Source organism: Borostomias antarcticus (assembly GCF_949987555.1).
Source record: "Borostomias antarcticus genome assembly, chromosome: 15".
Classification (NCBI taxonomy): domain Eukaryota; kingdom Metazoa; phylum Chordata; class Actinopteri; order Stomiiformes; family Stomiidae; genus Borostomias; species Borostomias antarcticus.
In genome coordinates, this window is record NC_140248.1 from 24,764,489 (window position 1) to 24,789,839 (window position 25,351).

General features: G+C 45.5%; 3 protein-coding genes across 9 annotated transcripts; 1 reads left to right on the forward strand and 2 right to left on the reverse strand.

Moving 5' to 3' along the window:
* Positions 1-3,876: 3,876 nt before the first annotated feature.
* On the reverse strand, positions 3,877-8,650 carry bcl7ba (BAF chromatin remodeling complex subunit BCL7B a). Of its 6 annotated transcripts, XR_014630812.1 has the most exons (8): positions 8,532-8,650; positions 8,005-8,080; positions 7,736-7,826; positions 7,302-7,466; positions 6,901-6,989; positions 5,765-6,174; positions 5,699-5,732; positions 3,877-5,638 (listed from the first exon to the last, which is right to left on the reverse strand). XR_014630812.1 is itself a non-coding variant. In XM_084450080.1 (6 exons), the coding sequence occupies exons 1-6, from the start codon at positions 8,621-8,623 to the stop codon at positions 6,076-6,078; spliced, it is 600 nt and encodes a 199-aa protein (XP_084306206.1). In that variant the 5' UTR covers positions 8,624-8,650; the 3' UTR covers positions 3,877-6,075. The 6 variants fall into 6 exon arrangements, 2 of the variants coding, with proteins under 2 accessions (XP_084306206.1, XP_084306205.1); XR_014630811.1 differs by having other exon boundaries at positions 3,877-5,796; positions 5,887-6,174; XR_014630813.1 differs by having other exon boundaries at positions 5,699-6,174.
* Positions 8,651-9,236: 586 nt separating this feature from the next.
* On the reverse strand, positions 9,237-15,192 carry tbl2 (transducin beta like 2). The gene is made up of 7 exons (XM_084450487.1): positions 14,864-15,192; positions 14,138-14,259; positions 13,358-13,542; positions 11,606-11,757; positions 11,309-11,435; positions 10,354-10,506; positions 9,237-9,755 (listed from the first exon to the last, which is right to left on the reverse strand). Exons 1-7 carry the CDS (start codon positions 14,988-14,990, stop codon positions 9,296-9,298), a joined length of 1,326 nt encoding a protein of 441 aa, XP_084306613.1. The 5' UTR covers positions 14,991-15,192; the 3' UTR covers positions 9,237-9,295.
* A 135-nt stretch (positions 15,193-15,327) lies between these two features.
* Positions 15,328-25,282, forward strand: nsun5 (NOP2/Sun RNA methyltransferase 5). Of its 2 annotated transcripts, none has more exons than XM_084449457.1 (10): positions 15,328-15,477; positions 16,115-16,234; positions 16,583-16,754; positions 18,171-18,279; positions 18,412-18,550; positions 18,770-18,885; positions 20,081-20,259; positions 20,987-21,188; positions 21,730-21,891; positions 22,127-25,282. In XM_084449457.1, the coding sequence occupies exons 1-10, from the start codon at positions 15,385-15,387 to the stop codon at positions 22,407-22,409; spliced, it is 1,575 nt and encodes a 524-aa protein (XP_084305583.1). In that variant the 5' UTR covers positions 15,328-15,384; the 3' UTR covers positions 22,410-25,282. The 2 variants fall into 2 exon arrangements, with proteins under 2 accessions (XP_084305583.1, XP_084305584.1); XM_084449458.1 differs by having other exon boundaries at positions 16,175-16,234.
* The last annotated feature ends 69 nt before the right edge of the window (positions 25,283-25,351 follow it).

Genomic DNA, 25,351 nt, shown 5'->3' on the forward strand with positions numbered 1-25,351 from the left:
GTGCACTGTGTCGCAGTTTGAACAGACTGGAGGGAAACAAGAGCTCCGAGACACGGCCGCTGTCAGCACAATATCGGAAATACTAGAGTAGCCTAGTTGAAATTAGCTTATGGTACTTGTGTAATAGAAGTTTAATAATGCGTATTTTTTTACAAACGTATCTACATCTCAATTCAAACGATGAAAAGCCATGTGGATCCTCAGCATTCTGTTTCTATAGCCTAGTGATGATAGATTTCCTGCAGCATGCATTTTTAGAAATACTAGTGTAAAGTGCAAAATGCACTTGCCATCATAGTTGCGTCCCCTCTTCCGTTATTGTATGATGCCCATATTGTTGTTCTGCGCATTGTTGTGCGCACGTCGGGCCCGTGGCCGTTCTTCAAGATTTAATATACTATATCTTTATTTATCACATGTAATGTATGTGTACAGTTACAGTGAAATGTTTCTGCCGGCTCCAAGATTATGCTCAAAACAGATAAGCTCCACTACTCCATTTACAAATTACATTAGGGGTAAGATAAGATAGATACTGGGATGTGTATCTGGTCTGGATTATGTACATTTAGATATGACTAAATACATAAATAACTGTGTGTGTGTGTGTGTGTGTGTGTGTGTGTGTGTGTGTGTGTGTGTGTGTGTGTGTGTGTGTGTGTGTGGGGCGGGGGGGGGGAGGGGTGTTATGTACATGCTATAACTATAATACATAATCCTGGGGTGTGTGTGTGTGTGTGGGGGGGGGGGGTTATGTACTCTAGATATTCTATATACACTAGATGTTCTAGATAGTCATTCAGGAACCAGATGGCTTGTGGGAAGAAGCTCTTCCTGAGTCTCTCCATGCTCGCCATGTGGGTGCGGTATCTCTTCCCTGACCTTAGCAGAGAGAACAGTCCATTTCCTGGGTGGCTGGGGTCTCTCTGGATCCTGTTGGCCTTGGTCTTGCATCTTCTGGTATAGATGTCCTCGAGGTTGGGGCGTGGCCCCCCCAGGGTACGTTCAGCTGACCGGACCACTCTCTGTAGGGCCTTGTGATCCTGAGAGCTGCTGTTCCCGTACCAGGTGGTAATATTCCCAGACAGGAAGCTCTCTATCATGCATAAGTAGAAGCTCTGTTGAATCTGGTGGGACGCTCTGAATTTCCTCAGTTGTCTGAGGTGGTTCAGTCTCTGACGTGCTTTCCTCACCACAGTGTCTATGTGTGTTGACCATGTCAGGTCCTTGGTGATCTGGACGAGGTACTTGAAGATCGCCACTCTCTACAAGGGTCTCGTTGATGATTATATAGGGGTGTAGTTCCTCTCCTGCTTCCTGCAAAAGTCCACCAGCATCTCCTTTGTCTTGCTCACGTTCAGATGGAGGTTGTTTTCCTGATACCACTGGGTCAGGAGCCTCACCTCCTCCAGGTAGGCCCTCTCATCATTGTTGGTGATCAGGCCTATCACTGCTGTCGTCAGCAAACTTTACGATGTTGTTGGAGTCAAAGGTGGCTGTACAGTCGTTCAGGGAGTACAGTAGTGGGGACAGAACACAGCCCTGGGGGGCTCCCGTGTTGAGGGTGAGGGGGGGACAGAACACAGCCCTGGGGGGCTCCCGTGTTGAGGGTGAGGGGGGGACAGAACACAGCCCTGGGGGGCTCCCGTGTTGAGGGTGAGGGAGGGACAGAACACAGCCCTGGGGGGCCCCCGTGTTGAGGGTGAGGGGGGACAGAACACAGCCCTGGGGGGCCCCTGTGTTGAGGGTGAGGGGGGGACAGAACACAGCCCTGGGGGGCTCCCGTGTTGAGGGTGAGGGAGGGACAGAACACAGCCCTGGGGGGCCCCTGTGTTGAGGGTGAGGGGGGGACAGAACACAGCCCTGGGGGGCTCCCGTGTTGAGGGTGAGGGAGGATGAGGTGTGGTTGTCTACCTTCACCACCTGGGGTCTGTCTGACAGGAAGTCCAGGATCCACCTGCAGATGGCGTCTCTCTCAACACCTCCAGGGCCCTGAAGCGGGCCAGGAAGACTGTGGCCGACCCTCCTACTGTGATAGACATGAAGGGCTTAAGCAGAGATGAGTTTAAGCTGTTCTTTACTGCCCTGGTCATCGTGGTGAAACCCCCTGACCTCTGTGTGCCTGGTGTGCCCATCCTCTTTAAAGCTTGTAAGAACAGACCCCTGCTGAGGGCATTTCATGGTTTATGGCAGGATAACGTCTCTAGTGGGTAGAGTTAATGACATCTGCAGGTCCAGTTTATGATGCTAGTGTTTAGTAAACTGAGGTCTCCTATTGTGTCAGTTTTTGCAGAACCACCTGGTCATATCACTCTGCTGTACCATGTGTTGAACCTTCGACCCTGTTGGTTCATCATTGTTGATGATGTGTAAATGATGTAAGATTCTATGAATGTCATATCCGGGCCTAGCTATGAATAGAGACCTGTGCACGAGAGGAAAAGTTCAGTTCTTGGGTGAATCTTATTTTTGTGTTCTCGCCAAGAGCCCAGTTGCAACTGTATGTATTTTTGGAATCAAGAACCAGTCTTTGAACTTTCAGATAAAACCTCGGCAACTCTTTGTACTCTTTATTCACCTCTAGATATCTAAATTAAATCTAGCGTTCACAGCACTCTGGCCTTTATCTCTTGGTGCCCCTCCCCTCAGGCAGGAGTCTGCGCTCCATCAGGACCACGTCTGCTCGCCACTGAGGCAGCTTCTTACCCCGGGGCAGTAAGCCTCTTCAACAGGCTGGTGTCCCCCTCTGATTCTAATAAGCTCACCCTTAGCCATGGGGTGAGTGGACGTATCAAAAATGCAACACAATTTTCCCTGTGTGATTAAATAAAGTATCTATGTACCGTATCTTTTAAATATCAGTGATTAAATCAATGACTCATAGCACATGTATAATTACTCCCAACACCAAGGGCAGATGATTGAATTCAATCCTTCATTTTGTATATCTATACTGTATCTGTTCCATATCTTGTTCTGTATATTTTCCTCGTGTGCTCTCTCTCTCTCTCTCTCTCTATATATATATATACATGTGTATGTGTGTGTGTATATATATATATATATATATATAGAGAGAGAGAGAGCGCACAAGGAAAATATACAGATATATATATGTGTGTGTGTGTGTGTATATATATATATATATAGAGAGAGAGAGAGAGAGCGCACAAGGAAAATATACAGATATATATATGTGTGTGTGTGCATATATGTATGTATATATATATATATATATATATATATATAATATACGAGCGGCTGGAAAATCAATACAGTATCATGGGAAGAAATATCACAATACTCTGCTGCATGGATTTTTTTTCAGCCCTAATATAAACAATTATCCTTTATCTTCCACAGCCCTAATATAAACAATTATCCTTTATCTTCCACAGCCCTAATATAAACAATTATCCTTTATCTTGTGACATCTGCTGGGCAAAATCTATTTCTCTGAACGGGAAAATATCCAACACATAAATGACCTGATACAGTATGAAATACACTAAACTGCAGACTCCAACTCGCCTGGGTCCAGACATGCACATCCGCCCACTCAGCTGACTGATTCCTGCAGATCTCAGTGGAGTTGACGTTCAGCCTGATAGCAGACCAGCAGATTCCCTCATAAGAGAGCGGATGCTGTGTAGTGGTCATTAATATCTGATAAACGTGAGCTTTACAGGGTTGATGTGGGGCTCATTACCATCTTCTGAAACTCTCCAATAACTGAATCATCATCAGGAAGTCTGACTTGGGGTTGTAATATGTTATTACTTGATTCCTCTTAAAATAAAATGATCAATTTAGGTACAATCAATGAATTCGTTTATTTCTCATAAATAAAACTTTTCAACAAATGTTGCAGAAATACTTGAGATGATCTATTAGAAGATTCTCAGTGTGTGTCATGGGCGGAGGATTTGACATGGAATGACCCTGAATCTCATTAAGAAATCAAAAGGACACATGGTTTCAACCACAATATAATCTAAACACCAGCGTTAATGATGGAGGTTATCAAAGCAAATGTAGGTCCAGTCTTACTTGTTAATTTGTTTCCCCTTCAACCTAAATTTAGTCAAGTGTGACGTTACCACTTTGACATAAGACTCAGTAATAGCCAATATGCAACAATCGTGTATTCTGTCAAACATACAGGAGGTGTAAAAAGTATTTTTCTACTTTTATAACATGGCAGATAATCCAAACAAAGTTCCATAGAGGAAAACGTATTAACAAATTTGAATGATCAAAATCATCACAAAAAGGTTTCAGTGTACATGCTAACCTGATGAAAACATTTTCCCATGTCGCTCAAGTAAAATATGACATAAAACATAACTAGGAAAGTCTGGTGCCTCTTAGAGTAACTGAAGTGGATAAACCTCAATATATTTTTCGGAATGAAATGTCCAATCAATTTCAACCCCCAAAATATGAAACGTGTAACTACTGTAGAGATCATTTGTGGACATATGGGTACTTAAGAATGTATGGTAACTCTTTATTAAACGAAAATAGTCTCTAATCTATTTGACTGAATTTGGAATTCACACTTCTATCAATGTGGAGCAGACATTCTTTGAGGATGCTTAATCAGACAATGCACAGCCTCCAATATCAAAATTTACTAATTTCTTTGCTAATCGACAGAAATAATGCTTCAAAATATATCTCAAGTGGGACTGACTAATACTATTGCAGGCTTTATGGCACTATCCCAAAACTGCACTCAAGTAAAGCCAATAGTATGTGAGTCATAAACCACCATCCATGTTCTTTACAAATTGCCAATATTTGCTTGCATCAAAATGTAAATCACAGTTCACATAAACAGCACATTTTCTCTACATAACAAGCAATTTCTTGACAACAATACTACTTTCCTGGTCTAGGAAAATAAAAGGACAAACATGTATTCTAGCTCATTGCACCAATACCCTTGGAAGAGTGCAACTCATTTTGGTTTTAGATTTGGCTTTCAATCCATTCAGGCACAATGGCCAAAGCAAATAATCAATAAAACCTTTTATGGGAAAAACAAAGTCACTACAAATGAACATATCAACATAAGCTAATATATTTATGGTCCATAAATATGCCTTTTATGTCATCAGAAGACAGACTGATAGTCGTGCAACTCACTCATAGCAAGGTAGCAAGGTTGGGTCAAGTCTTTTGAACCAACTTCACATGACTTCAGGACATACATTGAGAAATCCCTCCATGGACTGGAGCCCTCTTTTTCACTGAAAACAACGGCAGATTCTCACATTCATTCATATTTATACAGCGCAGTGCCTGCAGTGAATATACCTCTAACCTGACGCTAAGTGAGGTGAATATACCTCTAACCTGATCCTAAGAGCAGTGAACATACCTCTAACCTGATCCTAAGAGCAGTGAACACCTCTAACCTGACGCTAAGTGCAGTGAACATCCCTCTAACCTGACGCTAAGAGCAGTGAATATACCTCTAACCTGACGCTAAGAGCAGTGAACATACCTCTAACCTGACGCTAAGAGCAGTGAATATACCTCTACCCTGACGCTAAGAGCAGTGAACACACCTCTAACCTGATGCTAAGAGCAGTGAACATACCTCTACCCTGACGCTAAGAGCAGTGAACACCTCTACCCTGACGCTAAGAGCAGTGATTATACCTCTAACCTGACGCTAAGAGCAGTGAACACCTCTACCCTGACGCTAAGAGCAGTGAACACACCTCTACCCTGACGCTAAGAGCAGTGAACATACCTCTAACCTGACGCTAAGAGCAGTGAACACACCTCTAACCTGACGCTAAGAGCAGTGAACACACCTCTACCCTGACGCTAGTGAATATACCTCTACCCTGACGCTAAGAGCAGTGAACACACCTCTACCCTGACGCTAAGAGCAGTGAACATACCTCTACCCTGACGCTAAGAGCAGTGAACATACCTCTAACCTGACGCTAAGAGCAGTGAATATACCTCTAACCTGACGCTAAGTGCAGTGAATATACCTCTAACCTGATGCTAAGAGCAGTGAACACACCTCTAACCTGATGCTAAGTGCAGTGTTGGTTATCTCATGGTGGAGACGTGCAGAACGGAGGCGCGCTCGCCACACGCCCTCTTCAGCGGGGGAGCGCCGGAACCTTCCTCATCCTCCTCCTCTTCCTCCTGCGTGAACAACACCATGAGTGAATACGATGTGTGGAGATCTCCTGGGCTGGTTGATCTCCTGGGCTGAGAGATCTCTCAGGGCAGGAGTGAAAGCGCCCCGGCCCAGCTGGTAGCCTAAAGCCTAATTCATGCTTCTTGAAAGGTGTCGCTCGACAAATGTCGCTTCACAAAAAAAAAAGTGTCGCTCGACATGTTGCATTTATGCTACGGGCGACACTTTGCGTCGTCTCTATGGCAACAATCAGCCGTGCGCTTGTCATTCTGAGAGAAGCGTCTTTCTGAGGGAAAGAGTTTAATCTGAGGTAAAGAGGTTGTTCAGAGAGCGGTTTTCATTGTGGTTTGTTTTCATTCTGATCGGGAAAGATTCCCTTCCACGAATTCTGCAGTACTTGGTCATCTCTGTGAAGGGGCAGGGATGAATTGTATAGATGGGGATATCTCCTCACAAGCTGGGAGAGACGTTCCTCGACCGCCTGACGTCAAATTACAGCCAAAACTAAAACAAGGCTACGGAACAAGTATATCCATGGCAACGCACAAGCCTTCTATCTAGCTATCCAATCACACTTGAGCGACAATATGTGACTCAGTGACATTAGAAAAATCCGTTGGTGCGGGACAGCCCTCGGCGACACTTTTTTTTTCTCGACGAAGCATAAATTGGCCTTAACAGTTTGCTGTAGAGGAGAAAGAGTGCTGGAAGGTGGATGGGAGGTTCTTTACCTGAGCTGTGAGGGGAAGCAGATCCTCTTTGATCAGTGTTGGAGGTTCATCAGCTAATTCACACGGCAAAGAGGGCTCTAAAAACAGACCTAGAGGTTCAATGACTAAATAAGGTTCAATAACATCAACATACTTACTACATTTCCATATTATGAAAAGGCACATTCCACATGCTCTTACTTGTCGATATCATAATGATTGAAACTAACATTAAAATTCTAGATGTGTTCTCACTTGTTATGAGATCATAAGTGTGTGTGCGTGCGTGTGTGCGCGTGTGTGTGCGTGTGTGTGCGTGTGTGTGTGCGCGCGTGTGTGTGTGCGTGTGTGCGTGTGTGTGTGTGCGCGTGTGTGTGTGCGTGCGCGAGTGTGCGTGCGCGTGTGTGTGTGTGCGTCCTCACCCTCCAGGGTTTCCTGGCCCAGCGTGGGAGGTTGAGAGTCATCTGTGGGGAAGCCAGAGGCGTTTACGGGGCTCAGAGGCTCGCTGGCTAGGGGGCTGGAGTTGCTGCTGCTGTCCACTTTGGGTTGGTATGCGTCCGACAGCGAGCTCTGATTACTGTTCTCATCTAGGGAACACAGAACGGCCAGTGTGTGAGGAACGTGAGTGAGAACACAGCCTCCCTCGCGCACGGCGCAGGCTACTGCTGTGAGGGCTTACATCAGCGGCGTTATCAAGAAGACTAATTCACTTAGACTGACATATCTGTGATCTAGACTGACATATCATTCCCATTCCTTGTGATTTTCTCCATCAAATCCGTTTAAACTATCCGCTGTAACATGTCAGAATTGAGACTCATTGAGGATATTCAGGCCTTGAATAGGAGTTAATCACCATTAAAGTCCAGCGAGTGTGTGTTCTCCGACGCTGGGTCTGAGAAGTTGTTCAGGTCCCCGACGATCCCAGACGAAACTGACTTGTCTTTCTGCGAGGGCCACAAGACACACATACAATGTGCAAGGGCCACAAGACACACATACAAGTAGGGCCACAAGACACACATACAATGTGCAAGGGCCACAAGACACACATACAATGTAGACTCTTTTTTTTTTTCCATTAGTCACAACTTGTGTGGGCTACAGCCTTTTAAAATAACTCACTTCCTTGGTGTCCACTACAGGTACCCATTTGAATATCCTCAAGGATGTGTCTCCAACTGTGACCCACTTCTTCTCCCTGCACAAAATACAACAGCAGTTCAAGGGTTAGGACAGGGTCACAGTTCATTCACAGGCTGTGCCTAGCCTGTAACCCCAAGTCAAGTTGGCTACAAAGGAAGGCAGACGTCGTCAAATGAGATGGGGAAATAGGCCCCGTTCATTCCTCTCATATAAGCTCAGGGAGGTCTTCAATATAGCATGCCTGTCATTGTTAAGACAGATTGTCAGCTCATAAGGAACTAAACAGAGCGACTTTGTGGGTAAAATAAGCTTAGTCAACCTCTCATCGATCCTCTTCCCCTAAGTTGAAAGTCGCTTGTCTCAAGGGAGACATGTCAGCGGTCACCCTCATTGGACGAACTTCCCGTCACTCAATGTCATTCTTTGTAAACCACGCCTCTTGAGTCGCTGAACTTGTTTGGGAAATCTTTCAAGATGTCACACATGAAAAGCAGTGTCTTACTCACCATCTCCGGACCCTGTCAATGGCTGCCATCACCTTTTTCATGTCATCTTTAGCTCGGCTTCGGGTCTCAGCTCGAACTGAGCGTCCTGACATGTTTTGTGCTTGGTTTTTAGTTCGTCTGCGGTGCTATTCCGACAGGATGTTTAGCCTAGCTGTACAACCTCCAAATCTCGCGAGATTTAAACACCCATTCACCTCTTTTCCTCGTACAACGCCTTCTCTGAATTTGCATGTGTTGACCTCACGTTACCAGCTGGGGTCGCCTTGGCACAGACGCACAACGCATCCTATTAAAAACCAATTTCTTTCTCCTTTTTTACATCTCTGTTGCAAAAAGTGCTAGGGCTGTAGATACATAATGGTAAGGCACGCTTACTGCCATTAAACTCATTATAAAATTCTCCATTAGAGGCAAAGCCATTTAAGACCAACTGTACCCCAGCTGGAGGATGATCTCACACAGCACACTGAAGAGAATGGTGGAATGTTTTCACCATTATATTAATTGACAAATCTTTTCCTATATATGAACAAACCTAACACAGAAAATGGATGGACAAGCCAATGTGTGTGAAGAAAAATGCATAAACGATACCAACCAAAAGCAATTTCCTTATAAATGTATTTATTAAACCAGCATGCAAATGTCACTTCAGTGACAGGAGTCATACTGCAGGCCATTCTGTGAAGACGAGGCAGTGAGAGAGAGAGAGAGAGAGAGGGAGAGAGAGAGAGAGAGAGAGAGACATGGAGACAGAAGGGTCTTTAAATCTCCGGAGCGGCCAGCACGGCGTCCAAGGCGGACTGCGCCTCCCGTATCTGCTGCTGCAGCCTCTGCTTCATGGCCTCGTTCTGGGCCTTCTTCATCATGGCCTCCATGTCGTGGATGGCCGCCCTGTAGCCCGGCGCGTTGTGGAACACGCGGATCGCCTTGTCCCCGCTGGACACCAGGAAGCGGCTGTTGATGTCGAACCTCAGGTCGGTGACCTCCTCGCTGTGGACGCCGCGGAACTCCTCCTCCAGCCGGCCGGTGGCGGCGCTGTACATGGCCACGTCGCAGCCGTTGGAGATGGCGACCACGCGGGCGTCGGGGGACAGGGCCACGCGGCTGCCCTCGGAGGACTGGCAAGGCACCGACAGCAACAAGTAAGGGTCCTGCTGCTTCTTGTACTCCACGTCCGTGTCCCACAGCCTCCAGCTGCCATCTTTGGACACGGTGGCCATCCTGAGAGGGACAGGAGAGGGACAGGAGAGGGGCAGGAGAGGGACGGGAGAGGGACAGGAGAGGGACAGGAGAGGGACAGGAGAGGGACAGGAGAGGGACACGCACGTCACACACGTATCAGGCTTAAAGGAGTAGTAAAGGGAAAATGCATGTTTAGCGCTGTTTTAAGGTTACTTATGATCATATACAATGGTTCAGATCAAAACGTTGACAAAACTAACACTTTTGAGTAAGTCTGATTTTGCTCTACCACCGTTTAGGTCATACAATGGATGTGGGTGGGCACCATGAAAAATCATTCAAAAACACGTTAAACTCAATTTCAAAGACAAGAAATTCCTTTACTTACTTTGACTTTTACAACTCCTTAAAGATTGATTATGTACTATATTTTGTCATCCATGAATGCCTTTTTCTGTTAATTCAACGTTACAGAAAGCAAGAGAGTGTGCAGGTGTGTGTGTGTGTGTGTGTGTGTGTGTGTACATGTGTATCACCAGACTACGGCATCACACCATCCACTGTCATAATAAACCCAGTTGATATCTTTAGAGTTAATAAGGTATTTTTATGCATTGCCACAAAGTCAATATCTTACCTGCGCGAGTCGTTTGAGAAAGCAAAGGAGGTGACCCCTGCCGAATGGCCCTTGAGGTCGAAGGCTCGCGCCACCTCTCTGAACTCCCCGCCCTTCCCAAAGCACACCTCCCACACCTTCACATCAGGAGTGAAGCCGCTGGAGCCCACAAACCTGACATGGAGACAGATCTGGTTAAAACCTTCAGATAAGAGGTTCTGATGACTCCCTGTTCTGTTCTATTGTTGTCGTTGTTGTTATTAAAGCTATTCTCAGTGCCAGGACCCATATGGTCAGACTCCTGGGAATAGAGAACAGACCAGGTTCAAACAGGCCAACAGGCTTTAAAGCAAACATGTATACGGGCGTAAAACTGAAGAACTATGTATAGGATCCACCGTGACTATAAAGCACAAACTCAATACTATCTGGTCTGATCCGACTACACTGCGCTAGGGTGTGTGTCTGTGACTGACCCAGGATCTGTCTGCTGTTATACTCTGAATGGAGTGTGTCTCTGTGACTGACCCAGGATCTGTCTGCTGTTATACTCTGAATGGAGTGTGTCTCTGTGACTGACCCAGGATCTGTCTGCTGTTATACTCTGAATGGAGTGTGTCTCTGTGACTGACCCAGGATCCTGTCTGCTGTTATACTCTGAATGGAGAGTGTCTCTGTGACTGACCCAGGATCTGTCTGCTGTTGTGCTCAATAAACCCAGAGTCTGATCTGAATCCTGTCCAGAGTACTACTTCCTCTCCTCGGCCATTGAACCTCCAATACCAAACCTCCATCATTTATCACCTTCATCTCACATTAAAACAACTACATAAATACTTTATATGAGGCACTGGAAAGCAACATGCTTACAGTATATAATACTGCACTTGCAAAGTATACATGTAAACTATTTGCATGCTCTATTACTGTATGCATCTAATGGCAATCCTACTGTTGATATAGATAATGCTCTGACCTGCCGCAGGGGGAGATAGCAGCATAAGAGTTGGTCATCTGGTTGGTGTTTATAGAGGCCAGGACCTCTCCTTTCAGATCCCAGATCAGGATGCTGGTGTCAGTGGAAGCACTCATGATGAACTTGCCTAAAACACAAGATAGAAATCAGAAACAACACAACACTTAACACTTGTGAATTGTACTGCCTCTTATGGCAAACACTTTTTTCAACCCACACGCTGAAAATGCATAACTGTAACCAAGTGTTGTATTCCACTAGTCTTCCATTATCTGGACAGCTTTCAATCTGCAGTACCTGTTTCAGCAATGCCAATGTTTAGTATAGAGGCCTTGTGTTTTTGGGGGAAGTCCTCTGGGGCGGCTTTGAACGTGAATGACCCGTCCTCCTTCTTGGTCATCTTAAAGACGCGGATGGTGTCTCCATTGGCCAGCCAAGAGATGAAGGCCCTGCCAATAAGGAGAGAGCAATGAGGAAATGTGCACCTCCCCTCCTCTATCATGGTTGATGCTAGAATGGATCATCGGGAGGGAGGGTTGATGCTAGAATGGGTGGTCTGGAGGGACGAGAGGCAGGAACTCTACTACACGTCACCAAACGCTCACAGCAGAGTAGGGATGTTAATAGTTAATTGACTAATTGCCGATAGTAATTTACTTGGTTACTTGATTAATTGCTTGTTAATGGAACAGAACTCTTTTTATTGGAACGAACGTTTTCAACGGGAGTTGCGTGAAATGTAATCATGATTTAAGGTCTGACTGCACATGAGGGCGCCACGCCATGTAGTGAAGGTTAATTGGGATGGTGGGAAATTTCAAACGACACAGCAGAAGACAAAAAAATGAAGCGAGCAAAGCGCAGTCCAGCGCGGGACGTTCTTATCAATTAATCGACTATCGTTTGTTAAGGTTAATAGTTATTGATGAATGAAATAGCTTGAAATGTGCAACCCTACAGCAGAGTTGTGAAGTGGTGGTGACTGCATTGAGCACCTCCTCCAACCGTTTGGCAGGCAGGAGGCGCGTGGGCAGCGAGCGTTGAGCAACCCCCCTGCTCGCCCACGGGTCTCCAGGCCAGCGCGCCCCAGCAGGGGTACTTGCAATATGCGCCGGCCGCCCACTCAGCGCTGTCCGAGCAGCTCCACTCCGGGGTCCAATTTGGTAAAATCAGCCTGACCCGTGTCCACATCTGACCCAGTAGCTGCCTAGTGCTGTGATTGGTTGATGTGTAGGGCTGTAACGATTATTACATGATCGTCAAACCGCCATTATTTTTTCTGACTGCGATTGTTTTTTGTAACCGCGGTTATGAAAAAAATGTTTAAAAAAATATAAAAAATAAATTAATATAATTTTTTTTATAAAATCAAAATCTGTTGCAGAGTTAATATGGTAGCAACCCTAGTTCAATGGAATTCTTCAACTTGTTGGCTCTTGTCCTATACGTTCATAGCAAATAATGACAAGAGACTATTAAAGAAGTAAAGAAGCACTGATGCATTGTCCATTTGTATACTCAAAATTTAATTTCATCTTCGTTTTTCAATGCTTTTTTTCTATTGAGGAGGATATATGTTCTATGTAAATGTTAACATTCATGATATTAAAGAGGCGTGGTTTTAAACCACAGGTTTACTTCATAGGCTGAGTACTTGTGTTATTAGGCGTACATTATCTGGTAAAAATGAGTAGAACCCAGAACCCACCCACCCACCCTCACTCACTCACTCACTCACTCACTCACTCACTCACTCACTCACTCACTCACTCACTCACTCACTCACTCACTCCCACTGTGTCTGTCTGTCTTTCTCTCTCTCTCTCTCTCTCTCTCTCTCTCTCTCTCGCTCTCTCTCTCTCTCTCTCTCAAACACACACTCTCTCACTCAAATCATGCGGACATGAGCATCAGTGCCAGGGCCGGCCCGTGGCATAGGTGAAGTAGGCGGCCGCCTAGAGTGCCAGATCGGCAAGGGGCCCTAGTGGTGTGATGGGAGCCCCCCCCCCCCGCCCACGGTAAACAACTCTGACAATTACAGGTGTGTACCTGGAGTCTGGACTGAAGCGCACTAGCGTGGCATGGTCCAGTTCCACGTTAGCCCTGAGACATTTGCGATCTCTCTCCAGGAAGTCTCTGGTGCTCCAGATGCGAACCGTGCGGTCGTCGGCGCAGGACGCCAGGTATTTCCCGTTGCTGCTGAAGTCCAGGCATGTCACGTTCCCACTGTGGCTCTGGGGAGGAGGGATGTTTACATCTTGGGTGAGTGAGAGCTCAGTAATGTGAAATGCTTGGATCATGCACATTAGTCTAGATTTGTTGCAAACATTGATGAGTGGCCCTTAAAGGGGTAGTGTGCTATTTTGGACATTGAGCCCCATGTCTGATATGATAACATCAATCTGAAACATGGAGACTATAATTTCATTGATCGCTCAAATATTGAGCTAGATCGAGATTTTCGTCCGATGCAAATGTCTTTATAATGGAAGTGGGCAGTGCTAATGTTAATACGTGTTGAAAAACTCAAGACGAACTATCAGGACGCTCCGTGTGTAATCCTACCGGTCTCAGGATGCTGTACTGTGAAATGTATCACAATCCGTTGTGTTTTCGTGCCTTTTCAACGCGTATTAACATGATCTGGCCACTTCCAAGTGGAAAGTTCAAAGAAATTTGAGTCGTACGAAACACAACAAAGCACACACCGCAGACAGTCATTACATCATTCTCACAACCAAACGCTGAACTGTGTGAGCTGGCCTTTGTAACTGATTAGATAAAGCTGCCTGAACACAGCTAAGAGACAAGTAAAGATGTGGTCTGAACCTTTAATGAGGATGCCAGGAGGGCGTGGCTGAAGGTGTGCTGCTGGGCCTTCTCCTTGCGAGGACGTGGTTTGTCGTGCTTCTGCTTCTTGGAGGCTGCAGGCTTCACTGAATGATCCTCGGCTGCAGGGGAAGTAACATGTTACTGAGACACTCCAGAACCAAATCAGAACCAAATCATAACCTTCTGACCAACAAGACCTGCAATTTATTATAATACATCCCTATAACTCTAAAGTATTGCATGAACATGCATGTTTGTGAAATTTGTCTTGAAACCATTTCGTTTAAACTAACAGCGTTTATAACCAGATCAGCATGACTGGCCTCATCTCAACCAATAAGAAAGGGTTACACATTATCAATAAGAAAGGGTTACACATTATCAATTATTAACCAATAAGAAAGGGTTACACATTATCAAATATTAACCAATAAGAAAGGGTTACACATTATCAATTCTTAACCAATAAGAAAGGGTTACAGATTATCAATTATTTATAACCAGATCAGCATGACTGGCCTCATCTCAACCAATAAGAAAGGGTGACACATTATCAATAAGAAAGGGTTACACATTATCAATTATTTCTAGCATCTCAAGTCACAGAGCCTGGCCCATTCAAGCCCATAATGGCCCTGGTAACCTGAGACTACCAAGATGACCAGCAAACACAGTAGCTGTTCTCATACTGATCACTAGATAATCATCCATCTACCAACTTACCGTTTAGGTTTTCAGTCTGTTCTAATTGTTCACTTAATTCACTTTTCTGTTTGCTGACCGCCACGGCGACCAGGATGACCAGAGCTCCTATTAACAGGGTCAGGGCGAGGAGGGCGACCACCTCCATGTTCAGTCTGTCTGTGCCACGTTAGTATTAAGCTGTCTATAGCACTATCCCTGCTCTGGTTCTGGTTTTTATCACAACCCGGGTGAGCAATGTCGCTATCTTAACCTCACAACAATTGCCATGCGATTATAATGTGTATGCCGCCGTATTACTACTAGTATAATATCCGCAAAGTGGTTTCTATGAGCAAAACACTCGCGTTCATTCAATATGAGAAGTCGAGAGAGCACTGTGAGCTGTGCCGTAAACCGATGCCTTGCTTTTTTCAGCAGGGCGTAAAGTAATCTGTCGACTGCGGACACGTGGGTGTCGTAAACACGTTGGAGGGATATTTTGCTGTCTGAATGTTACTACTGTAAACGATTATATTTGTATTATTATTGATTATTCAGAAATGGCTCTGTACTTCAAAGCTGCCGAGATTCTTGAGAAGGTGGAGAGGAAGCAGGGGACAGTCAAGACGCTGGTTTACGACAGTAACTTTCAGGTAATTCTGGTTATTTAGGTAGTTAGCTGAGGTTAGCCAACAAGCTAACAGATGCTAGCCTTGTCAACGTTACCTTCCATGTGAGCAACATTGAGAAAACATGTTTGGCCTAGTCACAGACAACAGTTATATACCACAATATTGTGTCCACCCTATTTATCCCCTATTTATTATGTATTCTTATTCTGCAAATTGTATTAACCTCACTCTCTTAATCTGAAATATCTATCTATCTATCTATCTATCTATATACCTATCTGTCTGTCTGTCTGTCTGTCTGTCTGTCTGTCTGTCTGTCTGTCTGTCTGTCTGTCTGTCCGTCCGTCCGTCCGTCCGTCCGTCCGTCTGTCTGTCTGTGTGTCTGTCTGTCTGTGTCTGTCTGTCTGTGTCTGTCTGTCTGTCTGTGTCTGTCTGTCTGTCTAAACTTTTATTGGGAACTATTCTGTTGTCAGGCATGTCATGTCATGTTACATTGAGAAAACATGTTTGGCCTCGTCACCGACAACAGTTATACATCACAAACTGCAACTGGCAACATATAACTGCAATGTCTGTCTGTCTAATTGAAGTATGCTATTATATATAGTATGTATATATAGTATGCTTAACTGTTCTAGCGATGCTCTTTTCTCCCCAGAACATCAAGCAGCTCTTTGCTCTGGTTTGTGAGACTCAGAAGTTCTCATCCATCCTCCAGGAAATCATTGAGTCCACTAAGCTCCTCAAACAGACCAAACTGAAGATTGATCTGGCAAAGGTAATATAACTACTTCCTTTCTGCCCTGAAGCCTAATAGGTCCACAGTTACATTACATTACATTACATTACATTACAGTCATTTAGCAGACACTTTTATCCAAAGCGACTAACAATAATTGCATTTAGCGTAGGAAGAGCCAATGTACTACTACTTGCCAGAACTCACAAGTGCATCTTCTCTCTAAAACAAGTGACTAAGAGCATAATCTAGTGCTGAAGGCAAAGTGCAAGAATAGCAATCTAAAGTACAGTGAAATATAATATACTACAATACAACAGTTCTAGGAGTGTATCCATCATAATAGTTTGTGTGGTCTCATCTGTTTTGGTTTGTTCTCACCCACAGGTGTTGGTGTATGACTTGCTGATTGGCCAGGGGCTGAAGTGTGGCGGCTCCTGGAAGGCCCTGATGATGAAGCATCGCTCCAGACTGCAGGCAGCTCTGGCTCGGATGAAGGTCAAGCAGAAGGTCAGCAGGAACCAGGACCTGCTCCCTGCCAGTGTCCAGAACCCTGAAGGTACGTGGTGAACCACTATCAGAATCAGATGCTCGTCCATCCCTGCAGGGCTCTGTTGGGCTGTATAACACCACCTGACTCCTCCAGAGAGCATGGAGGTCTCTGAGACCCACCATGGCCACTCTATAGGACTAATGAACTCTATAGGACTAATGAACTCTATAGGACTAATGAACTCTATAGGAGTAATGAACTCTATAGGACTGATGAACTCTATAGGACTAGTGAACTCTATAGGACTAATGAACTCTATAGGACTAATGAACTCTATAGGACTAATGAACTCTACAGGACTAGTGAACTCTATAGGACTAATGAACTCTATAGGACTAATTAACTCTATAGGACTAATTAACTTTATAGGACTAATTAACTCTATAGGACAAATGAACTCTACAGGACTAATGAACTCTATAGGACTAATGAACTCTACAGGACTAATGAACTCTACAGGACTAATGAACTCTATAGGACTAATGAACTCTATAGGACTAATGAACTCTATAGGACTAATGAACTCTACAGGACTAATGAACTCTATAGGACTAATGAACTCTATAGGACTAATGAACTCTACAGGACTAATGAACTCTATAGGACTAATGAACTCTATAGGACTAATGAACTCTACAGGACTAATGAACTCTATAGGACTAATGAACTCTATAGGACTAATGAACTCTATAGGACTAATGAACTCTATAGGACTAATGAACTCTACAGGACTAATGAACTCTACAGGACTAATGAACTCTACAGGACTAATGAACTCTATAGGAGTAATGAACTCTATAGGACTAATGAACTCTATAGGACTAATGAACTCTACAGGACTAATGAACTCTATAGGACTAGTGAACTCTATAGGACTAATGAACTCTATAGGACTAATGAACTCTATAGGACTAATGAACTCTACAGGACTAATGAACTCTATAGGACTAATGAACTCTACAGGACTAATGAACTCTATAGGAGTAATGAACTCTACAGGACTAATGAACTCTATAGGAGTAATGAACTCTATAGGACTAATGAACTCTACAGGACTAATGAACTCTATAGGATTAATGAACTCAACTTATGGACTGGATAGCACTTACTGTACTAACTGTGTTTAATATACTGTGTGAGTAGCAGTATTTTGTTAGTTATTTGTATATTGTGTCCACCCTATTTATCCCCTATTTATTATGTATTCTTATTATGCACATTTTATTAACCTCACTCTCTTAATCTGCTGTGAAACAGAAATTTCCTCATGGGGATAAATAAAGATCTATCTATCTATCTATCTATCTATCTATCTATCTGTCTGTCTGTCTGTCTGTCTGTCTGTCTGTCTGTCTGTCTGTCTGTCTGTCTGTCTGTCTGTCTGTCTGTCTAAACCTTTATTGGGAACTATTCTGTTGTCAGGCGACGATCTTCCCAGGTATGTGCGAGTGAACACGCTGAAGACCACAGTGGAGGATGTCATTGACTATCTGAAGAGAGAGGGTTTCTCTTACCACGGACAAGCCTACAGGTCAGTGGATGGCTATTGGCTTATCTTGTGTCCTCATTCTGTCTTGTGCATTTCAGTCACCGCAGCATTGTAACATTACAGTTAGTAATGGTTGATGTAATGATCGTCATGCTGTATATTTCTGTTGTTCAGGTTTGAAGATCTGACCTCCCTGAAAGGGAAAACCTTTGTAGGTGACCTACATCTGTCCGACCTGCTGGTATTCTCTGCCAAAACAGATTTCCATGATCATTATCTGTACAAGGCTGGTCACATCATTCTGCAGGACAAGGTGAGGACTTGAGGGTTAGGGTTAGGGAATTAGTAATAAGAAAATAATGATTTCCTACCCTTCTTTTCTGGAAGTGATCACAGATCAACATAATTGGATTGGCTACTGACTTAACCAAATGATGTCAGCTGATTGGATCTGTAGTTTAGTATTCAGATCTGACTATTGCAATCTGACCAAGGTCTGATGCTGGGTCTTTGGCGCCATGTGTTGTGCCAGGCTAGCTGTCTCCCTGCGTACCTGCTGCTGCCCCCTGCTGGGAGCCATGTCATTGACGCCTGCGCTGCCCCGGGGAATAAAACAAGCCACCTCGCTGCCATCATGAAGAACAAAGGGTAACATATATTACAGGGCTGCAGACTGGACACCTTTAGGTGAAAATAGACGTTTTTAATCCAAAATAGGTATCATTTGTTTGATCAGTGTTGAGTATGTATGATTATGAATAAATAATAATAATGATAATAATAATAAAGTATGAGTTTGGATGTTTGTCACCCTTTTCACCTGTGATCTGTCTGCACCTCTGATATTAGTATACATCATTTCATGTTGTTTGTTTCAAGTTGGTACATTCACCACCGTTGATGGGATTCCAAAGTGTGTAACTCTGTGTGTAACGTGTCTCAGCCCAGATCTCGTCTGTGTCCTAACCCTGTCTTTTACTGTCTGTCCTAACCCTGTCTTTTACTGTCTGTCCTAACCCTGTCTTTTACTGTCTGTCTCAGTCCAGATCTCTTCTGTGTCCTAACCCTGTCTTTTACTGTCTGTCCTAACCCTGTCTTTTACTGTCTGTCTCAGTCCAGATCTCTTCTGTGTCCTAACCCTGTCTTTTACTGTCTGTGTCCTAACCCTGTCTTTTACTGTCTGTCTCAGCCCAGATCTCTTCTCACTGTCCTAACCCTGTCTTTTACTGTCTGTGTCCTAACCCTGTCTTTTACCGTCTGTGTCTCAGCCCAGATCTCTTCTGTGTCCTAACCCTGCCTTTTACTGTCTGTGTCCTAACCCTGTCTTTTACTGTCTGTGTCCTAACCCTGTCTTTTACCGTCTGTGTCTCAGCCCAGATCTCTTCTGTGTCCTAACCCTGTCTTTTACCGTCTGTGTCTCAGCCCAGATCTCTTCTGTGTCCTAACCCTGCCTTTTACTGTCTGTGTCCTAACCCTGCCTTTTACTGTCTGTGTCCTAACCCTGTCTTTTACCGTCTGTGTCTCAGCCCAGATCTCTTCTGTGTCCTAACCCTGCCTTTTACTGTCTGTGTCCTAACCCTGCCTTTTACTGTCTGTGTCCTAACCCTGTCTTTTACTGTCTGTCTCAACCCAGATCTCTTCTGTGTCCTAACCCTGTCTTTCACTGTCTGTCTCAACCCAGATCTCTTCTCTCTGTCCTAACCCTGTCTTTTACTGTCTGTGTCTCTTCTGTGTCCTAACCCTGTCTTTTACCGTCTGTCTCAGCCCAGATCTCTTCTCTCTGTCCTAACCCTGTCTTTTACTGTCTGTGTCCTAACGCTGTCTTTTACCGTCTGTGCTACAGGAAGCTATTTGCCTTTGACTTAGATGCCAAGCGTCTGTCCACCATGTCCACGCTCCTGCTCCGCGCTGGGGTCACATGTCAGACGCTGGCCAATGAGGACTTCCTGAAGGTGGACCCAGCCGGCCCCCTGTATAAAGATGTAGAGTACATTCTCCTGGACCCATCATGCAGTGGATCAGGTATTGCAGATGACTGTGTGACGGAAATACTGTGAACTATTACTGCTTAGTTGGTGAATGAAACTACAGAGATGGGAACATGTGACTCAGGGCAGGTCTGAGCACAGAGGCCGTCTTAAACCTTTCAACACTTTTCACTGGCATACAACACATGTAGAGAGTATTCACTGCTTGAGTTACGAGGGAGAAATGCTCTTAGCTTTGTGGATGTGTGTTTGTGTTGTTACCCAGTGAGTTTAAAGTGTGTTGAGTTGATTGAATGGAGTGTGAACTGAACGATTAACCCAGAGTGGGTAGTGTTGATGTAGCCTACCTTGCTTTGTATGTGACTAGGTAAAGAATGGATCATTGATTATTCTTTATTATTTGCCCTGAGAACATTCTTCAATCTATGTATGAAACTGATCTTTGGTGTGGAGCTGTGTTTCCGGAGTGCGTATGTTTTGGTTCATGTTAAGAGGGTTCATGAGAAGTTCATAGTACCTGATACATGCATCCTTTGTAGGGTTTGACACTGACACCTCGCTGACAGATTTAAAAACAAAAAATCAAATCAAACTGCTATTCAACTGTCAGGCCCAATAGCACCTGACTGGCAGCCCGGATCGTCAAACCGCTACTCTGTGTGTGTGTGTGTGTGTGTGTGTGTGTGTGTGTGTGTGTGTCTGTCTGTGTGTGCGTGTATGTGTGTTTGTGTGTGCGCGCGTGTGTGTGTGTGTGTGTACAGGAATGGTGTGTCTACGGGAAGCCGGTTCTTCTCAGAAGCAGCCGGAGCGTCTGCGGGCGCTAGCTGCGTTCCAGCTGCGCTGTCTGAGCCACGCCCTGCTCTTCCCCCGGCTGCAGCGCCTGGTCTACTCCACCTGCTCCGTCCACACGGAGGAGAACGAGGAGGTGGTCACCGCCTGTCTGGAACACAACCCTGGCTTCAGGTACGACTACAACCCTGGTCCTGCTCTGGTCCCCTGGCTTCAGGTACGCTACAACCCTGGTCCTCCTCTGGTCCCCTGGCTTCAGGTACGCTACAACCCTGGTCCTGCTCTGGTCCCCTGGCTTCAGGTACGCTCACAACCCTGGTCCTCCTCTGGTCCCCTGGCTTCAGGTACGCTACAACCCTGGTCCTCCTCTGGTCCCCTGGCTTCAGGTACGCTACAACCCTGGTCCTGCTCTGGTCCCCTGGCTTCAGGTACGCTCACAACCCTGGTCCTCCTCTGGTCCCCTGGCTTCAGGTACGCTACAACCCTGGTCCTCCTCTGGTCCCCTGGCTTCAGGTACGGACACAACCCTGGACCTGCTCTGGTTCCCTGTCTGTCAAGGCACCAGAGAGGTCCACGCCCAGGGGCTGCTCAGGTCACCAGAGAGCCACGCCCAGGGGCTGGACCAGGGGCTGCTCAGATCATGGATGCCCTTGTTAAGAGGGCCCTGATGTTTGTATGTGAACCTCCTGCTCAGTTGTCCCTGTGGTCTTTGCAGGCTGGTCCATGTGTTTCCTCAGTGGCCGGAGCGCGGCCACGCCCCCCTGACCCAGTGCCTGCGTGCTAGCGCCACCAAGACGCTCACCCACGGATTCTTCGTAGCGCTGCTGGAGAAACACACCGCTGGGAGCAAAGAGGAGCGACAGGACATCCCAGCCATGTTAGAAACATCACATTCCTCACGTTTCAGGGAGATATGAAGGGGAACAATCACATTTAGCACCTTTAAGGGGAACAATCACATTTAGCACCTTTAAGGGGAACAATCACATTTAGCACCTTTAAGGGGAACAATCACATTTAGCACCTTTAAGGGGAACAATCACATTTAGCATCTTTAATTGACACGAAACCCTCACAATCACATTTGTTGATGTCTGCTTTTGCGTCTGCAGTGACCCGGTCACAGAGCTGAGCCCAAGCTGTGCGCTGGCCAATGAGAGGCCAGGAGCTGAGGAGCCAATCATCTCTGAGGATACAGAGGCCAATGGGAGGCCAGGAGCTGAGGAGGCCAGCATCTCTGAGGACAGAGAGGCCAATGAGAGGCCAGGAGCTGAGGCCAGCCTCTCTGAGGACACAGGGCCGTCTGGGGGAGCAACCGACCGCTCAGCAGCAAACAAGAGAAGAAGAAGGAAGAAGAAAAAGAACACGAGACTTGAGACTTCAAATGGACTCTGACTTTTCAGGTCTTTTCAGGAGTGAGAGGTTCAGGGAACCTTTGGGGTGTACAAGTACCCCGATATCCCAGTCAGTTGACATTGCTTGACGCATACACACGTCAATGTAGGCATAATGTATCGTCCATGTCTCATATTTGAAGAGAAGATTGTCGCTCATATTTGAAGAGAAGATTGTGTGTGAGCAGGGAGATTAAACAGACTGAAGTGGATTCACAGACGGACTGGGTTATAATCGTCACATTTTTATTTTAAAACCAGTACATTTCAAGACATGAGCAGAACAGAGGCTATTATACGATACATCCAGCCCAGGCCTGCACACATCCTCCCTCTCACCCTCCAACGGGAACCAACCAAACATTACAAAACTCAAACATCTGCTCACATACACTGTACACACTCACACACAGCTCACAGGGACATCCCTAGGAAAAATATACAGCCACTCCAGCTAGCTACATCACTCAAACACACATAACTTAAGACTTCCATCTACTGGAACACGTGGTTGCCATGGTATCAGGTCTACGTTTCTAATGAGTCATCGGACGCCTGTTCAATAAAATTCAAACAAAAGATACAGAAGCCCGTATCCTTGGTTCGGTCCGTACTGTGAAGAACGGCCACAATCAATGTTATACCACCATGAAATACATGTACAGTTACACACGAGGCTAAATAAGGTGTGATAGTAGTATGGAAGGACATGTGACATGTGACATGCCAATCGATCAGTCATTGTACAAATGGGAAAAAGCACAATTCAGTGTCGCTTTGATTCGGAACAAATGTGGCAAATTACAATTAAAGTAGGAAACTACATTTGTCAATGTTTTGTGCTTCTCAGTTGTGCAAATTATATTAAGTCTACTCTAGACTAACACGTAACTTTGCAAGTCAATAACAAAGCCTTGTCAATTGAAACAATCGATTGAGGATGTCTGAGACCATTTGCAGGGTTTGGTTTGACAAGGTCCCATTTCCAAACCTGGTACCTTGACCAGACTTGATGCACACATCATCAGAGATGGAACTGAGCCATGTAGTGGTGCCGTCCGTTTAAAGGGATGTTGAAATATAACATCAAATGATTATCGAACATGTAGATGGAAACGGGTAAGTTGAAAATAAACAGAAGTCAAATGTACCAGCACAACACTCACAATCATGTCTGTCTATTTCACACACACACACACACACACACTTCCATATGTAGCCATCACAAGCCTCTCTAAGCAACAAGTCAGGCTTTAACAAGCAGGATCCATATACAGTACTCACACAGTACTCACACAGTACTCACACAGTACTCACACAGTACTCACACAGTAGCAGACCCAGCGCGCTCATAGAAAATAAGATCAACTCTTAGAAAGGGAAACTTTAACATGTTTTATTTTAACAATGCAATACGGTTGAGAAAACGGGACAGATTAGAAAGTCATTCCCTACTAACGAAAGACCAGTTGCCTCAGTGAGCCAAGCGTGAAGGAATTCTAAAAGGCAACCTGCTTGAATACAAAAATAAAATTTGTGCGCAATTTCAGCTTCTCTTTTTTCTGCTTCCATTTTTAGTATTCGTTGCCACTAGTTCGCCAGATCATGCCCCACACACACATTCACACACGTCTTACAGCCACTAGCAGGCTCGAACAGGAGAGGTTCTTCTGACTAAAAATGAGTATCCAAGGCCCTAGTTCTGTCTCCAAGGCCCTAGTTCTGTCTCCAAGGCCCTAGTTCTGTCTCCAAGGCCCTAGTTCTGTCTCCAAGGCCCTAGTTCTGTATCCAAGGCCCTAGTTCTGTCTCCAAGGCCCTAGTTCTGTCTCCAAGGCCCTAGTTCTGTATCCAAGGCCCTAGTTCTGTATCCAAGGCCCTAGTTCTGTCTCCAAGGCCCTAGTTCTGTCTCCAAGGCCCTAGTTCTGTATCCAAGGCCCTAGTTCTGTCTCCAAGGCCCTAGTTCTGTATCCAAGGCCCTAGTTCTGTCTCCAAGGCCCTAGTTCTGTCTCCAAGGCCCTAGTTCTGTCTCCAAGGCCCTAGTTCCGTCTCCACGACGGGCTGAAAACTGCTTCAGCCCCCAACATCATATGAGTTGATGACATGGTTAGTAAAATGTTAAGCGCACAACAGAGGTTAGGTTTCACTGGAGAAGAGACCGTTTCCTCTTCAGTTCCTCTAGTCCTGAGTTTCGATCCAGCATCCGAGAGAGGAACGCCCCTCCTACTGGAACATGTTGTATCCTCACCCCCCCAAACACATTCATCAGCAAGAAATTGTTTAAAAAGTCCAGACAAAAATACTCCTCACTTCACCCCCAGTTAACGTGCAGGTAAAGTCATGTCCGGCATTACCAACATGCCGCCATTCACCCCATCTCCTCCAGACCGGACTCACCGAGGCAAATAGAGCAACAAGCAAACACACGATAGAGACGTAGGGAGGGAATACCAGCAGGGAACGTCAAGCGGGTTGAGAACTCACTGAAGGCTCAAGTATCTCTTAGATCAATGCATAAGTGGAGCTGAGCTGGTTTAGAGACGCATCGGGATGGGCAGGGATGGGCAGACTCTAGATACGCAGTGGGCAGACTCTAGATACGCAGTGGGCAGACTCTAGATACGCACTGATACCGTTAGGGGCTGTAAATGTGGAACACCGGTCGTTATAAGAAGCAGCACCTTCAGTCAAGAGCCTGGAGACTCGTTGAACGGGCTGTTTTAACGCCGGGTTGAAAATGGAGCCTGCGTCCCTTGTGGCTCCTCCCACCCTAATGACCTCAGAGAACAGCCATGTGTGGCTCCTCCCACCCTAATGACCTCAGAGAACAGCCATGTGTGGCTCCTCCCACCCTAATGACCTCAGAGAACAGCCATGTGTGGCTCCTCCCACCCTAATGACCTCAGAGAACAGCCATGTGTGGCTCCTCCCACCCTAATGACCTCA

What these genes read in the sequence shown, in the direction of transcription:
- bcl7ba (XM_084450079.1), bottom strand. Translation starts at nt 8,623, where the DNA reads ATGTCAGGACGCTCAGTTCGAGCTGAGACCCGAAGCCGAGCTAAAGAT. An exon ending in CTGTAGTGGACACCAAGGAA is followed by an intron (nt 7,827 to 8,004) that starts GTGAGTTATTTT and finishes TGGCCCTCGCAG; the next exon opens with AAAGACAAGTCAGTTTCGTC. An exon ending in ACACTCGCTGGACTTTAATG is followed by an intron (nt 7,467 to 7,735) that starts GTGATTAACTCC and finishes TGTGTTCCCTAG; the next exon opens with ATGAGAACAGTAATCAGAGC.
- tbl2 (XM_084450487.1), bottom strand. Translation starts at nt 14,990, where the DNA reads ATGGAGGTGGTCGCCCTCCTCGCCCTGACCCTGTTAATAGGAGCTCTG. An exon ending in ACAGACTGAAAACCTAAACG is followed by an intron (nt 14,260 to 14,863) that starts GTAAGTTGGTAG and finishes CTTCCCCTGCAG; the next exon opens with CCGAGGATCATTCAGTGAAG. An exon ending in TCCTGGCATCCTCATTAAAG is followed by an intron (nt 13,543 to 14,137) that starts GTTCAGACCACA and finishes CCTCCTCCCCAG; the next exon opens with AGCCACAGTGGGAACGTGAC.
- nsun5 (XM_084449457.1), top strand. Translation starts at nt 15,385, where the DNA reads ATGGCTCTGTACTTCAAAGCTGCCGAGATTCTTGAGAAGGTGGAGAGG. An exon ending in CAGTGTCCAGAACCCTGAAG is followed by an intron (nt 16,755 to 18,170) that starts GTACGTGGTGAA and finishes TTCTGTTGTCAG; the next exon opens with GCGACGATCTTCCCAGGTAT. An exon ending in CGACAGGACATCCCAGCCAT is followed by an intron (nt 21,892 to 22,126) that starts GTTAGAAACATC and finishes TTGCGTCTGCAG; the next exon opens with TGACCCGGTCACAGAGCTGA.